Source organism: Doryrhamphus excisus, linkage group LG22, assembly GCF_037039965.1.
Source record: "Doryrhamphus excisus strain RoL-2023G ecotype Guam linkage group LG22, RoL_Dexc_Guam_v1.1, whole genome shotgun sequence".
Taxonomy (NCBI): Eukaryota; Metazoa; Chordata; class Actinopteri; order Syngnathiformes; family Syngnathidae; genus Doryrhamphus; species Doryrhamphus excisus.
In genome coordinates, this window is record NC_136378.1 from 9,558,046 (window position 1) to 9,572,859 (window position 14,814).

Consider the following 14,814-nt stretch of genomic DNA (forward strand, 5'->3'; position numbering starts at 1 on the left):
GCTGTATGGTATCATGTACCCAGAAAATATTATTACGTTTGATTAATGTTCATGTTAAAGGTTAAATAACTGTTAATAGTTATCCTCCCTATCCGTGTGGAAGTGGTAAGTTTTTGATATGGATGCTGTATGGTATCATGTACCCAGAAAAAATTATTACGTTTGATTAATGTTCATGTTAAAGGTTAAATAACTGTTAATAGTTATCCTCCCTATCCGTGTGGAAGTGGTAAGTTTTTGGCTATTTAAGTTGAAAGGAAATAACTTGAAGGCTACCGTTTAGGTCGCTAGCTCTCTAGTTTGCGAGTTAGCATGTGTCTCAAGACCCTGCAGTTGCGCAATATGTTGTAAATAAAAAGAGTATAAATGTGACTATAGTCATGTTTTGTCATGTCTACAGGGCAATTTTAATTTAAAAAAAATAATTTGTCTACCCAACAAATATATGTGGTTTCTTGTTTTTTAATTATTTGCCGTTTTATTATTATTATATTTATTTATTACTGATTGATTTTCTTTATTCTTGATCTTATTTTGTGCAGAAAAATAAAAAGTAAGATATTTGAGAACAGTGGAATGTTTTATCAGAGCTTTTATTGTGGAAAATCGGAACCAAAGCAAAGTTTATTTATTTTTCTGTTTTTATAAATGCGTTTTTTTTTTTTTGAAAACCTGATACGGCCCAGTCTCACTCAGACCCTAGCTCCAGTGGCCCCCAAGTAAATTGAGTTTGAGACCCCTGCTCTACAGAAAGTAAAAAGTAGTGTTGGAGTGCAATGCATACTTGAAGCACAAGAGGGCAGTGTAAAACACTTAAATGTAGAATTATTTAGGCACCTCCCATTGTTGTTTTGGAAGGTTTTGGGTTATAAAAGTACATACATTTAAGTCCAAAACACATTTTTGTGTTTGTGTTATGTCATAGTTATCACAACACAATATCCGTAAATATTAATATTGTATTATTATTGTGAATATGTTATGGCTTGGATCTGGTAACCGGAACTTATTATGGTAGTCCAAATCACTCCTATGTTATAGTCGTTTATTGATGTATGACAGCAGTATGACAAAAATGTTTTATAAAGTGAGTAAATTTATTTTTTTTGTGTCATGACTGCTTAATTAAATATGAAATTAGAATCCACAATCCGCAAATCTGACTAGGTTCGCATCTTACCATTATTTAATTGATATTTGTATATTTTATAGTCTTAACATAACAAAAATAGACTTTCCGGTGTGTCAAATCTGCGTGATTTACTTATCTAGATTCTTTTAAAGGCTTTACAATGAGAATAATCTTCATTTGATAAAAAAAAATAATATAATCAAGTCACTCAACTCGGCGTAAAGTTGTGCGTAAAATTACGCGTAAAGTTGTGCGTAAAGCGCTCTAGGGGATTGTGTGTGGGGTGGGGGTGGGTTAGAAGGGTCACATTACATTTGTCTCCCCCTTCGGCTTCCCTCAGGACGCGCGCACGCTGTGGAAGAGGCCGTGCGCGGTCGTGCGAGAGCGCCGCAGTCTTTAGGTCAAGCAGGAGTGAGGGAGGAGGAGGAGGAGGAGGACACGTAACGGTCCGCAAAGAGTGAGGCAGTCTGCGGAGTAGCAGCACCACCATTCTCACTAGACTCTCCGTGCACTTTTAAGAGGTAAGATATTCCTTTTGTATCCAGATAGTTTATTTTTGTGTGTTTTGTCATGTGTAAATCATAATAATATAAGTTAGGGGAGGGTGTGGTTGTGATTTATACAGTAGAGGCCCATGGACCCTTACTCTTGCATTCTGTTGCTATTTTTGGAATGACACACTCACTTCTTGAACTAACAGTGCTGCATGTCAGTTTTATAAAGGGGGGGGGGTACTAAGTGCAAGTTAGCTAAACATTTCTAATAATAAGACCCGAATAAGACCCCTAAATGTTCTCTTTACTGTGCTTCATGCAATGTATATGAGGCAGGTCAGTGAACACACCACTGTGACTCCTTGCATGGAGAATGTGGAGTGAAGTGGAATGTTTTGCATTGCTGATGTCTGTTTTTCTACGCAGGCCTCAAACTTTATTGATTTGTGTGGTACACACAAGACCAAATACAGACATGGTAAGTGGACTCTAATCTTTGTGTCGTATTAAGGTAGCTTAAATAAACCATTCCGTTGTTCCTCCCATAAGGGCTCTTCCATATTAGGCCCATGTTGAGGATTCACTTAAAACCTTGTTGCTATGGGATTGTTTAGATGGTTGCTACTTGGTTGAGGCTGCCCAGCTGCCACTGCTTTTTGGCTCACTGCCCCAATGCAGCATTGATCTCTATGGCAGCTGCTGCAAGGGAAGACTTTTCGCACTTCCATAAAACATCACTGAACCACAATCACGCCATAAGGGAGGCACCTGTCCCTAAAATCCAACATTTTTTTGGAACATTTTAAAACGACTCCCACGGAGTGAGTGTAATCCGACTCCAGGCTGCACACCGACGACCCCACCATCCCACCCCTTCGTCCTTGCAGCAGCCACACAAACACACAGACCCACGCCTACACAAATATACAGTACATGCACGCTGCCGGTGTGCACGTGGTTGGGACAGCTGCAAGCGGTCAGACACTTTCATGACACATTGCCCACCTCACGTCCCGTCGCATGTCCTGTCACCAAAAGAAAATGAGAAAAAACAGAGAAACCTCTAAAGTTGAACACCTTTCAGTTGTTAAATAAAAGATAAATAAAGTAAAATTAAGTACATAAAATGTCATTCTGTTTCATTATCTTTTAAGAATTTAACTAACAATGTAACTGTACCATTATAATACTTAATACACTTACACCAGGGGTCTCAAACACGCGGACACTAGTTTGAGGCCCCCGCCTTGATATGAAAGTTTAATGTTAGTGCGGCCGGCGCAAGTTTGATAAGGATGCTGTATGGTATCATGTACCCAGAAAAAATTATTACGTTTGATTAATGTTCATGTTAAAGGTTAAATAACTGTTAATAGTTATCCTCCCTATCCGTGTGGAAGTGGTACGTTTTTGATATGGATGCTGTATGGTATCATGTACCCAGAAAAAATTATTACGTTTGATTAATGTTCATGTTAAAGGTTAAATAACTGTTAATAGTTATCCTCCCTATCCGTGTGGAAGTGGTACGTTTTTGATATGGATGCTGTATGGTATCATGTACCCAGAAAAAAATTATTACGTTTGATTCATGTTCATGTTAAAGGTTAAATAACTGTTAATAGTTATCCTCCCTATTCGTGTGGAAGTGGTAAGTTTTTGATATGGATGCTGTATGGTATCATGTACCCAGAAAAAATGATTACGTTTGATTAATGTTTATGTTAAAGGTTAAATAACTGTTAATAGTTATCCTCCCTATCCGTGTGGAAGTGGTAAGTTTTTGATATGGATGCTGTATGGTATCATGTACCCAGAAAAAATTATTACATTTGATTAATGTTCATGTTAAAGGTTAAATAACTGTTAATAGTTATCCTCCCTATCCGTGTGGAAGTGGTAAGTTTTTGGCTATTTAAGTTTAAAGGAAATAACTTGAAGGCTACCGTTTAGGTGGCTAGCTCTCTAGTTTGCGAGTTAGCATGTGTCTCAAGACCCTGCAGTTGCGCAATATGTTGTAAATAAATAGCGATAGCTAAAACAACAACAATAACAACAACATGGCTCTTTTCAGGTGTTCAGAGGCACAATAGCGGATGCTGCCGGTTTTGATCCCAGCGCGGATGCTGAGGCGCTGTACAATGCGATGAAGGGCATGGGTGAGTGTCTGCAAATTACACAGTCCTCTTTCCGCAGTCTGGTACACTCATCGAATATGTGCTCCCCAGGCAGTGATAAAGAAGCCATTTTGGATCTGGTGAGCTCTCGCAGTAACGCTCAGCGGCAGGAAGTCATTGCAGCATACAAGTGTACCTTTGGGAAGGTATATTTCTTCATATTTACTGAACTTTACACAAGTTTGTTTTGCAGAATTAGCAAGTTTTTTTTTTTTGCAGGATCTCATTGAGGACCTGAAATATGAGCTGACGGGTAAATTTGAACGTCTCATTGTGAGTCTGATGAGAACGCCAGCATACCACGATGCCAAAGAAATTAAAGATGCACTCAAAGTAAGGCGCTTATCCCCGCTTACCTTCTGCTCGTGTCATGTCACATTGTCACATTGTTAACGTTCAACTTCATGCTTCCTTCTCCAGGGAGCTGGAACCAACGAGAGGTGCTTGATTGAAGTCGTGGCTTCCAGAAACAACCAACAAATCCATGCCATGGTTCAAGCATACAAGGACGGTGAGGCCTTTTTTTGTGGCCAGCTTTGAGAAATCAGCTTCTTTTTACTCTAATGTTCATGTGTGTTTTCCAGCTTATGGTAGAAACATGGAGGACGATGTGATCGCTGACACTTCTGGTCACTTTAAGAAGATGCTGGTTGTTTTACTTCAGGTAATTTACCTGAGGGCCTGAGATGGTGAACGACATCATATCATTGATATGATGCTGAATTTTTTGTCACGCTTTCAGGGGACCAGAGATGAGTCGGGGGTCGTGAACGCAGATCTGGTGGAGCAAGATGCACAAGTGAGGGTCTAAACCACGATGGTACTCCATACCAGGGGGTGGCCAAAGCGGACATTTGTGTTTTTAAATTGGCCCTGGGCACATTTCTAAAACAAATAATTCTGAATTTTACAAGATAAATAAATTTTAATAATTAATAATTTATATATTTATTAATGATATAATAATTTATAATATATAATGATTTATAATATAATTAATAACAATTTAAAAAAGAATAATTTTAGTAGCATAAAGTTGAAATATTAAAGGAAAAATTACTTATGTTGAAGTTAAAATGTTATGAAAAACAAACAAAACAGTTTTGGTGAATAAATAATATAAATAAATAAATAAATATAACAATAAAAAATTGAAAAATTAAAAAAAAACAACAGCAGACATTTTACAAGAGGGGTAGGGGTCTCAATTTAACAAGAATAAATATAATATTATGAGGAACCAAACATGCTCTCTTCTATTGTGGAGTTGCATCATCACCTCTTTGTGCCAAAAGAGGTAAAAAAAAAAACATTAAAAAAACGCAAAAGACATATAAATACATTTTTTTAAAGAACAAATTCTAAACCAGGGGTCTCAAACTCAATTTACCTGGGGGCCAAGGTTTTAAAAAAAAAAAAACCCAAAACGCATTTATTAAAAACTGGAAAAAAAATCAATAAAAAAAACTATCTTCAATGCTTTTGCTTCTGCTATAACCTACACTTTTTCAGTACTTTGGTTCCGGTTTTCCACACCAAAATATCTGATAAAACATTCCACTGTTCTCAAATATCTTAATTTTTATTTTTCTATACACAAAATAAGATAAAAAAAAAATAAACAAATTAACTAATTATTTTTTTCACATTCAAATGTACAGTATTAACATTTATTTAACCTTTAACATGAACATTAATGAAACTTAATCATTTGACCCAATTAGCAAGTTAGCATTGTACTCAGTTACATTCCGGAAGCAGCGTCGTAACTTTAACAACATATTTGATGAGATGCTTTATCTTGACGTGTATTTTTCCGTTTTATTTTTAAACATTAAACTTTGGTATCAAGGTGGGGGCCTCAAAGTAGCGTCTCGCGGGCTGCATTTGGCCCGCGGGGCCGCGAGTTTGAGACCCCTGACATAGACCACCACAGAAATGACTCAGAATTGTGACTTAGGTACTTGCAATTATATTTTTCCATACATAAAACCGCGAGTTTAAGACCCCTGTTCTAAACATAGGAACTACACATTGTTTCTCTAACCACCACACATAGATTGCAGCCCTGTGGGAAACACTGCCGTGCATCCATTTATCAGCGTAATGAAGCGTTATTATCTCTGTTGTTTCAACCAAGGACCTTTATGCTGCCGGGGAAGAGAAGTGGGGAACAGACGAGGCCAAATTCATCATGATTCTGGGGAACCGCAGCGTGACCCACCTCCGCATGGGTGAGTTCAAGCTAGTAAGGAAAGAACTTGACTAACTATCAGTGGTGTGATTGTGAAATAGAGTAAAACGTCAATGGAGAATTAAGTAAGAATGAGGAGACCTTGAATGTAGCATTGATTTAAAAGCCTTCTCCCGCATCTTGTTTATGTAGTTTTCGATGCATACGAGAAGATTACAGAGACGTCCATCGAGGACAGCATAAAGAGCGAGTTGTCTGGAGACTTTGAGAGGCTGATGCTTGCTGTTGGTAAGACGCCTTGCAGCACTTTTTATGACACGGTTAAATGCAACAAGCCTTTTTGTCGTTTTTCTCCCAGTCCAGTGCATACGCAGTGTTCCCATGTTCTTTGCCAGGCGCCTGTACAAGTCCATGAAGGTAACACAGTACATGTCTGGGCATTACATTTAAAACCTAATGTCACATTCATACAGCAAAGGTGCCCAAATTTACCTACCATACCTTTGTTTAAATAATGAAATAATAGTAATAATTCATAATAATGATTTATTATAAATAATTATATAAATTATATATATTAATATATAAATAAATTATATATTAATTAATATATTAATTATATATTAATAAAATTATATATTATAATTCATAATAATCGACAATAATAACAATAATAACAAAAATAAATAATAATAAAAAATTAAAATTAAAATTAAAATTAAAATTAAAATTAAAATTAAAATTAAAATTAAAATTAAAATTAAAATTAAAATTAAAATTAAAATTATTATTGCCCTAGTCATTATCCATAACTACTCTACTCATTAGTTCCACATGAATTCTTCATTAACTTCCTCTGTAACTAGTCTAAATGTACAGTTCACGCCTTGGTCATTAGTTCCTCTGTAACTACTCTAAATGTACGGTTTATGCCTTGGTCATTAGTTCCTCTGTAACTACTCTAAATGTACAGTTCATGCCTTGGTCTTTAGTTCCTCTGTAACAACTCTAAATGTACGGTATGTGCCTTAGTCATTGGTTCCTTTGTAACTACCATAAATGTACAGTATAGGCCTTAAGTAAGTAGTTGCTCTGTAACTACTCTAAATGTACAGTATGTGTCTTAGTCATTAGTTCCTCTGTAACTACTCTAAATGTACAGTATGTGCCTTAGTCATTAGTTCCTCTGTAACTACTCAAAATGTACAGTATGTGTCTTAGTCATTAGTTCCTCTGTAACTACTCTAAATGTACAGTATGTGCCTTAGTCATTAGTTCCTCTGTAACTACTCAAAATGTACAGTATGTGTCTTAGTCATTAGTTCCTCTGTAACTACTCTAAATATACAGCATGTGCCTTAGTCATTAGTTCCTCTGTAACTAATCTAAATTCTTCGGTAACTACTCTAAATGTACAGTGTGTGCCCTAGTCATTAGTTTCTCTGTAACTACTCTAAATTCCTTGGTAACTACTCTAAATGTACAGTATGTGCCTTGGTCATTAGTTCCTCTGTAACTACTCTAAATGAACAGTATGTGCCTTAGTCATTAGTTCCTCTGTAACTACTCTAAATTCCTTGGTAACTACTCTAAATGTACAGTATGTGCCTTAGTGTTTAGTTCCTCTGTAACTACTCTAAATGTACAGTATGTGCCTTAGTCATTAGTTCCTCTGTAACTACTCTAAATTCCTTGGTAACTACTCTAAATGTACAGTATGTGCCTTAGTCATTAGTTCCTCTGTAACTACTCTAAATTCCTCTGTACCTACTCTAAATGTACAGTATGTGTCTTAGTCTTTAGTTCCTCTGTAACTACTCTAAATGTACAGTATCTGACTTAGTCATTAGTTCCTCTGTAAGTACTCTAAATTCCTTGGTAACTACTCTAAATGTACAGTATGTGCCTTAGTCTTTAGTTCCTTTGTAACTACTCTAAATTCCTTGGTAACTACTCTAAATGTACAGTATGTGTCTTAGTCTTTAGTTCCTCATTCTGTCCTCATTGAGGCTCACTTGAACCAACCTCTGCTTCACTTCCAGGGTCTCGGTACAGCTGACAACACCTTGATCAGGATCATGATTGCTCGCTCTGAAATAGACATGTTGGATATCCGCGAGTGTTTCAGGCTCCGATATGAGAAGTCACTTTACAACATGATTAAGGTAAGCGAAGGGCGAATAAGGCTACAATATATACTGTATATTATAATATAATATATATTCATGTACGTCTGTCTTGTGCTTGTTGACAACAGGATGACACATCCGGTGATTACAAGAGGACTCTGCTGAATCTGTGTGGGGGAGATGATGAGTAAGCGTGGAGTTGCAGTCACAACCTGATGGGGGGGACAGAGCACCACCCACAACAGCGTACGCTTGATTGTGTCAGCTCTGCTCGCTCTGCTGTGTTGCAGCCTCGCCGGAGAGTTTTTCCCTGAAGCTGCTCAGATAGCCTACAAGATGTGGGAAATAAGCGCCATGACCAAAGTCCAGGTTTGATGCCCCTTTGTGCTGCAAACTACAACTGGCGTTGCATGGTTGGCCTCGGCAGGGATATACTTAATGATAGAATTACTACAAATAATAATAAGAGCATGCCTTTTAATGGATGCATGTATCAATAAATTGCACATATTTAGCATTCATGCTTATTCCAATCCTGTTTTTGCTTTGCTTTGCATTGGAAGCCAGAAGATTCAGCATTTGTTTTGACAATAGCAGACACCTTTTCAGGCCGCCCACTCGCACGTCATTGTCTCTAACCACAGCATGACATGCTTCCCATCAAATGTCAGCAAAAATAAATATTCATGAGCTGCTGCACAATTTCAGTTCATTCCAAGCACCAAATAACCACCATGGGAGCTTTTTAACATTTTTCTGTGGAACCTCGTCATGTGTTTGTTAACACTATAATCTAATTTTCTAAATTCCTCTTGCAGCTGAGGCCAACAGTTGTCCCCGCAGCCAACTTTGACCCTGCTGCTGATGCACAAGCGCTAAGAAAAGCCATGAAGGGATTCGGTATCTAATCTTATTTTGACAGTACGAACCAGGGGTGTCCAAAAGGATATTATGGATATGCTAACACGTTATCTATGGTTAAACTTTTTATCAATTTTAATCTTGTAATATTATGACTTTATTCCCATTATATTTTGACTTCAAACTTTTCCCACAACCTAATTTTCCCAAAATTACAACTTTGTTTTATAAGACTTAAATAACATATTTTTTCTTTAATATTTTTCTCCATAATGTAAAACATTTATTTTCATAAAAACATTTTGTTAAATGTAATGTAATATTCTTGTAAAGTTACGACTGTTTCCTCCATTTCTGCTATTTGTGCCCCAGGGGCCACACTTTGGAAACCCCAGGTGTAAACATTTATAATTGTTTTATATTTTGGCTTTTTTCCCCCAAAATATTTAAGCTTTCTTTTCATAAATTTTCATCTTGTCATATTATGACTTTATTCCCATTATATTTTGACTTCAAACTTTTCCCACAACCTAATTTTCCAAAAATTACAACTTTATTTTGTTTGTTTCTCACAATATTATGACTTAAATAACATATTTTTTCTTTAATATTTTTCTCCATAATGTTAAAAGAATTGTTCTCATTAAATTATTTTTGTTAGATTGTAACTTTTTCTCATAATATTCCCATAAAGTTACGACCGTTTCCTCCATTTCTGCTATTTGTGCCCCAGGGGCCACACTTTGGACACCCCTGGTGTAAACATTTATAATAGTTTTTTACATTTTGGCTTTTTCCCCCAAAAAATATTTAAACTTTCTTTTCATAAATATTAATCTTGTAATTTTTAATGCTTTATTCCCGTTATATTTTGACTTCAAACTTTTCCCATAACCTAATTTTCCAAAAATTACAACTTTATTTTGTTTGTTTCTCACAATATTACTTACGATTTAAATAATTTACGGTTTAATTAATTACGATTTAAATAACAGATTTTTTCTTTAATATTTTCCTCCATAATGTTACAAATGTATTTTCATAAAATTATTTTTGTTAGATTGTAACTTTTTCTCGTAATATTCCCATAAAGTTACAACCATTTCCTCCATTTCTGCTCTTTGTGCCCCAGGGGCCGCACTTTGGACACCCTTGGTGTAAACATTTCTAATTTTTTTTTAGTTTTTCAGTAACAAATATCACCCTATGCAACAGGAACTGACGAAGATGCAATTATTGACATAGTTGCACATCGAAGCAATGCACAGAGACAAGTGATCAGACAGACCTTCAAATCACTACTGGGAAGGGTGAGTGATGATTGATTATGAATATAATCATTCATAATAATGGAATAAACAGTACATTACATTTAGATTAACAATATCAATGACAAGCTTGGAACAACTTGGAACTGTTTGCAGGATCTGATGAAGGATTTGAAGTCCGAACTGTCCAAGAACTTGGAGAGGCTCATTATTGGGCTCATGTTGACCCCCGCTGAGTTTGATGCCAAAATGATGAGGAAGGCCATGGAGGTACGATATAAAGGTTATAAAAGTGGCACACATGGGTTTTTCATGTGGGGCTCATGTCGAGGTACTTATATGGGACCCACATAGTAACTCGTCAACTTCCATCTCATGCCCATTTTGTGGACTCATATCCCCTATGGGACCCATATGGTCTACCCACATGGGTTCCTATATAGGACCCGTGTTACTGAAACCATATGAGGCCTACACAAACCTGCTTACTTCAACTCAATGCTCACTTAGCCCACTCTTGTCGACCATGTGGGCCCAAAAAAACGATATCCGGTTCCGACCCATGCCCAGTCTGCCCACTTGTATCACTTATGGGGCCCATGGAGTTGGCCCACATGGGTTTTTCACGTGGGGCTCATGTCAAGTTATACCTATATGGGACCCACATAACTCTCCCTCTTCTAGTCCATGCCCACTTTGTGGACTCACATCCCCTATGGGACCCATGTGGTGACCCCACATGGGCTTCCTGTATAGGACCCATGTTATTGAAACCATATGGGGCCCAGTTCAAGCAATGTTGGCTGGGTAGTGATGTGCGGATCGATCCTGAAATATCGATACTGTCATTACCAGAGCTTCATGCTGTAAAATCGATTCTGAAATCCAAATATCGATATTTTAATAAATTCAATAATTTTCAGTAACGTAACAGTAATTATTGAGATCTTGAGTTGGTAGGAACTACTTTTTCTGTTGAAACGACATTAAGTGAAGCCATTGTGATTTAGTTTTCAATCTAATAGTAGTTTTTAAATAATTCATAATATTGAGTTTCCTCAATCGGTGTGAAAATGTATCATATTTTCCGAACTATAAGTCACATTTTCATTCATGGTTTGACTGGTCCTGCCACTTATACTCCGGAGCATCTTATATGTGGGCTTTTTTCCGGTCGCTCTGGGCTTGTGTGCCAATATTTTGTTATTCCTTTATCCTTTATATTACAGGTTATCCTTTCTTAGATAAAACAATAACCCATGTTTCCATAATTGACATGCATTCACATCAAATTTAATTAGTTATTTCCAAGAGTTATGTGCTTCTTGGCAGGGCGCTGGCACCGATGAACACGCTCTAATTGAGATCCTGGTCACTAGGAGCAACGAGGAAATCCAAGCCATGAATGCCGCCTTTCAGGAAGGTGCGTTTGTGGACGGTAATGAGGATGTATTGTTTTGCCGACATTTCTAACCTGATATGTACTCATATTGCATCCTCCACATAAACGCCACAGCTTACAAAAAGTCTTTGGAGGAAGCAATTCAATCGGACACATCAGGCCACTTCTGCCGCATCTTGGTTTCACTTGTGCAGGTAATTGAGATCTACTCCATATTATTATACATTTTGTCTTATACATATTGAATTATTGATGTGATGTCATTTTGCAATGAAATATTTTGTATTGTAACAATATTAGTGTGATTACGCCATTGATCCATTTGACCCGTGATTGCTTAGGGTGCAAGGGAAGATGGCCCTGCCGATTTGGAAAGAGCCAATTCAGATGCTCAGGTGAGTATCCATTTCAAACAGGTCCCGGTTAGTTTGCTCCAGACCCGACCGTAATAAGTCAGATAGGATTCCTGACTTACAAATGGAATAGTTTCGTAGTTAAAGCATAGTAGACCTATTTACAACGTTCTAAATACCTCCGCAACATAAAATAACACCCCTATAGTCACCTTTACACTTGTATGACCAATATAGTGACATAATGCGAGTAAATACAATAAGATTGGTCCTTGTGTGCGTTGCTATAAATTTGTTCCCTAAGGGAGCTGACTGCCGCCGGGCAGACAGGAAGTGTCGTTGGAAGGTCAGAGTTGATACAATTTTTTTTTTTTTAGAGAATATTGTGCCTGTTAATGCCTGTTAGTGCCTGATAATTCAAACCTGCAATAAAAGCCTGTTGTTCTGGCGATCGAGTCTGGTGCTTGTGTGTCTTACCGTCCATTACAGCAAAAATACTGACACCTAGTGACCAGTGTAGAATACCACATATGGTAATGGTAATTAATAGTAATGGTAATGGTAATGGTTTTATTTCATTTGAACATGTATCAAATTACAATTGAATGCATCCCATAATCAGTTCACAGTTCCACATGTCCAAAAAGGAGTAGGAAGAAGCAAAGCTTATTAAATCCTACCCCTCCATCTGGTACTTTTACAATCAGTAACTGTTACATTTGTTCACTTCCTGCTTTCCATCATACAATTCCAGTTTTTTTTTTATTTAAATAATGCACCTGATATGATATGACTGTACAATGACATAATGTGTACCATAGTAACTGTCAATATAGTGAACTGTTACATTTGTTCACTTCCTGCTTTCCATCATACAATTCCAGTTTTTTTTATTTAAATAATGCACCTGATATGATATGACCGTACAATGACATAATGTGTGCCATAGTAACTGTCAATATAGTGAACTGTTACATTTGTTCACTTCCTGCTTTCCATAATATTTTTTTTTGTTTTTTTAATAATGTACCTTGTACCAAAGTACAAGGTGATATATATAAAGCTTAATAAATCCTACCCCTCCATCTGGTACTTTTACAATCAGTAACTGTTACATTTGTTCACTTCCTGCTTTCCATCATACAATTCCAGTTTTTTTTATTTAAATAATGCACCTGATATGATATGACTGTACAATGACATAATGTGTACCATAGTAACTGTCAATATAGCCAACTGTTACATTTGTTCACTTCCTGCTTTCCATAATATTTTTTTGTTTTTTTAATAATGTACCTCGTACCGAAGTACAAGGTGATATATATAAAGCTTAATAAATCCTACCCCTCCATCTGGTACTTTTACAATCAGTAACTGTTACATTTGTTCACTTCCTGCTTTCCATAATACAGTTTAAGGTTTTTATCATTCACATATCATTCACATGCATCTCTTGAATGCCTTTTATTTGTGTTTTACTTGATGTAGCCATTTTTATGCCTGAAAATGCTTCATTGAGGGGAGTTTTCCACTATGAAACATCATGATTTGTTAATTAATGTTATTAATTCATATATTTTAGAAAAACTGTGTGAACGATGGACGACTAACTTTCTTGCCTTCCCTCACTCATATCACCAGGAACTTGCTGACGCATGCAATGCTGACTCTGATGACAGGGTGATGAAGTTCATGAGCATTCTGTGCACCAGAAGCTTCCCTCATCTGCGGAAAGGTTACACCCCAAACTCCCGTTATAAAATGATTTTCCTATAATCTGTAGTATCTCACAAAAGTGAGCATTATTGGGTTTATTATTGTGTGACACTGTAAGTGAATCAGCCGTGGTGATACCAATTATTTATTTATTCAGTTTTCCAGGAGTTTGTCCGATGTTCCAATAAGGATATCGAACAAATCATCAAGAAGGAAATGTCAGGAGATGTGAGAAACGTCTTCTATGCCTTAGGTAATATGTGACTTTAAAATAAATAACTAAGTTTCAGCGCTCACTTTGTCACATCTTGCTTTGTTTGTGTTGCAGTTCGCAGCGTGAAGAACCAGCCTTCTTATTTTGCAGACCGTTTGTACAAAGCAATGAAGGTATGTATGTGTTGTGCAATAAATAGGACGCTTTATGTATCAAAGTATGTAACTTAACCATTAAAAACAGGATATGGAAATCTACGAAAGTATAGATTTGGTTCCCCTTTTCTAATAGTGCTCACATTTGTGAGGTTAAAGGTCACTGATTTCAGAAAAGAGCGAGCATGGCGAGTGCTAACCACTCGTCCACCGTGCAGCACATACAGTGATGTGAAAAAGTGTTCACCCCATTGCAGATTTTTAAATGTTTTTTGCACGTTTGTCACACTTAAATATTTGTTTCAGCTCATCAAACAAATGTAAATATTAGTCAATGACAACACAAAAAGTGATTTCCCCCTCCTTAAAACATAAATTAACTGAGATTAATTCAAATATATTAGTCTGGAAAATAATATAGTCATTTCTAAAGCTTTGGGACTCCAGCAAGCCACAGTGAGAGTCTTCCCAGAAGTGGCCGGCCAATCAAAATAACACCATGAGCTTAGCGACAACTCATTCAAGAGGTCACAAAAGACCCCACAGCGATATCCGAGGGTGGAATTGAACTCGGGTCTCCAAGCTGTGAGGCCTATGTGGTAACCACTCATCCACCGTTTATGTTTTTTGCACGTTTGTCACACTTAAATATTTGTTTCAACTCATCAAACAAATATTAAATATTAGTCAATGACAACAAAATTAACACAAAAAGTGAT

General features: G+C 36.7%; 1 protein-coding gene across 2 annotated transcripts in view; it reads left to right on the forward strand.

The window, feature by feature from the left end:
- anxa6 (annexin A6) overlaps positions 1 to 14,814 on the forward strand; it is a 59,125-nt gene that overhangs the window by 41,450 nt on the left and 2,861 nt on the right. For both annotated transcript variants that reach the window (XM_078788324.1, XM_078788325.1), the window contains exons 4-26: positions 1,473 to 1,653; positions 2,053 to 2,104; positions 3,701 to 3,785; positions 3,855 to 3,949; positions 4,023 to 4,136; positions 4,224 to 4,314; positions 4,388 to 4,467; positions 4,546 to 4,602; positions 5,944 to 6,037; positions 6,190 to 6,285; positions 6,356 to 6,414; positions 8,040 to 8,162; positions 8,255 to 8,313; positions 8,417 to 8,495; positions 8,945 to 9,026; positions 10,203 to 10,297; positions 10,412 to 10,525; positions 11,588 to 11,678; positions 11,772 to 11,851; positions 11,999 to 12,052; positions 13,652 to 13,745; positions 13,884 to 13,979; positions 14,055 to 14,113. In XM_078788324.1, the coding sequence (XP_078644450.1) occupies positions 2,102 to 2,104; positions 3,701 to 3,785; positions 3,855 to 3,949; positions 4,023 to 4,136; positions 4,224 to 4,314; positions 4,388 to 4,467; positions 4,546 to 4,602; positions 5,944 to 6,037; positions 6,190 to 6,285; positions 6,356 to 6,414; positions 8,040 to 8,162; positions 8,255 to 8,313; positions 8,417 to 8,495; positions 8,945 to 9,026; positions 10,203 to 10,297; positions 10,412 to 10,525; positions 11,588 to 11,678; positions 11,772 to 11,851; positions 11,999 to 12,052; positions 13,652 to 13,745; positions 13,884 to 13,979; positions 14,055 to 14,113 (1,800 nt within the window). In that variant the 5' untranslated portion in view covers positions 1,473 to 1,653; positions 2,053 to 2,101. The remainder of the gene's footprint in view (positions 1 to 1,472; positions 1,654 to 2,052; positions 2,105 to 3,700; positions 3,786 to 3,854; positions 3,950 to 4,022; positions 4,137 to 4,223; positions 4,315 to 4,387; positions 4,468 to 4,545; positions 4,603 to 5,943; positions 6,038 to 6,189; positions 6,286 to 6,355; positions 6,415 to 8,039; positions 8,163 to 8,254; positions 8,314 to 8,416; positions 8,496 to 8,944; positions 9,027 to 10,202; positions 10,298 to 10,411; positions 10,526 to 11,587; positions 11,679 to 11,771; positions 11,852 to 11,998; positions 12,053 to 13,651; positions 13,746 to 13,883; positions 13,980 to 14,054; positions 14,114 to 14,814) is intronic.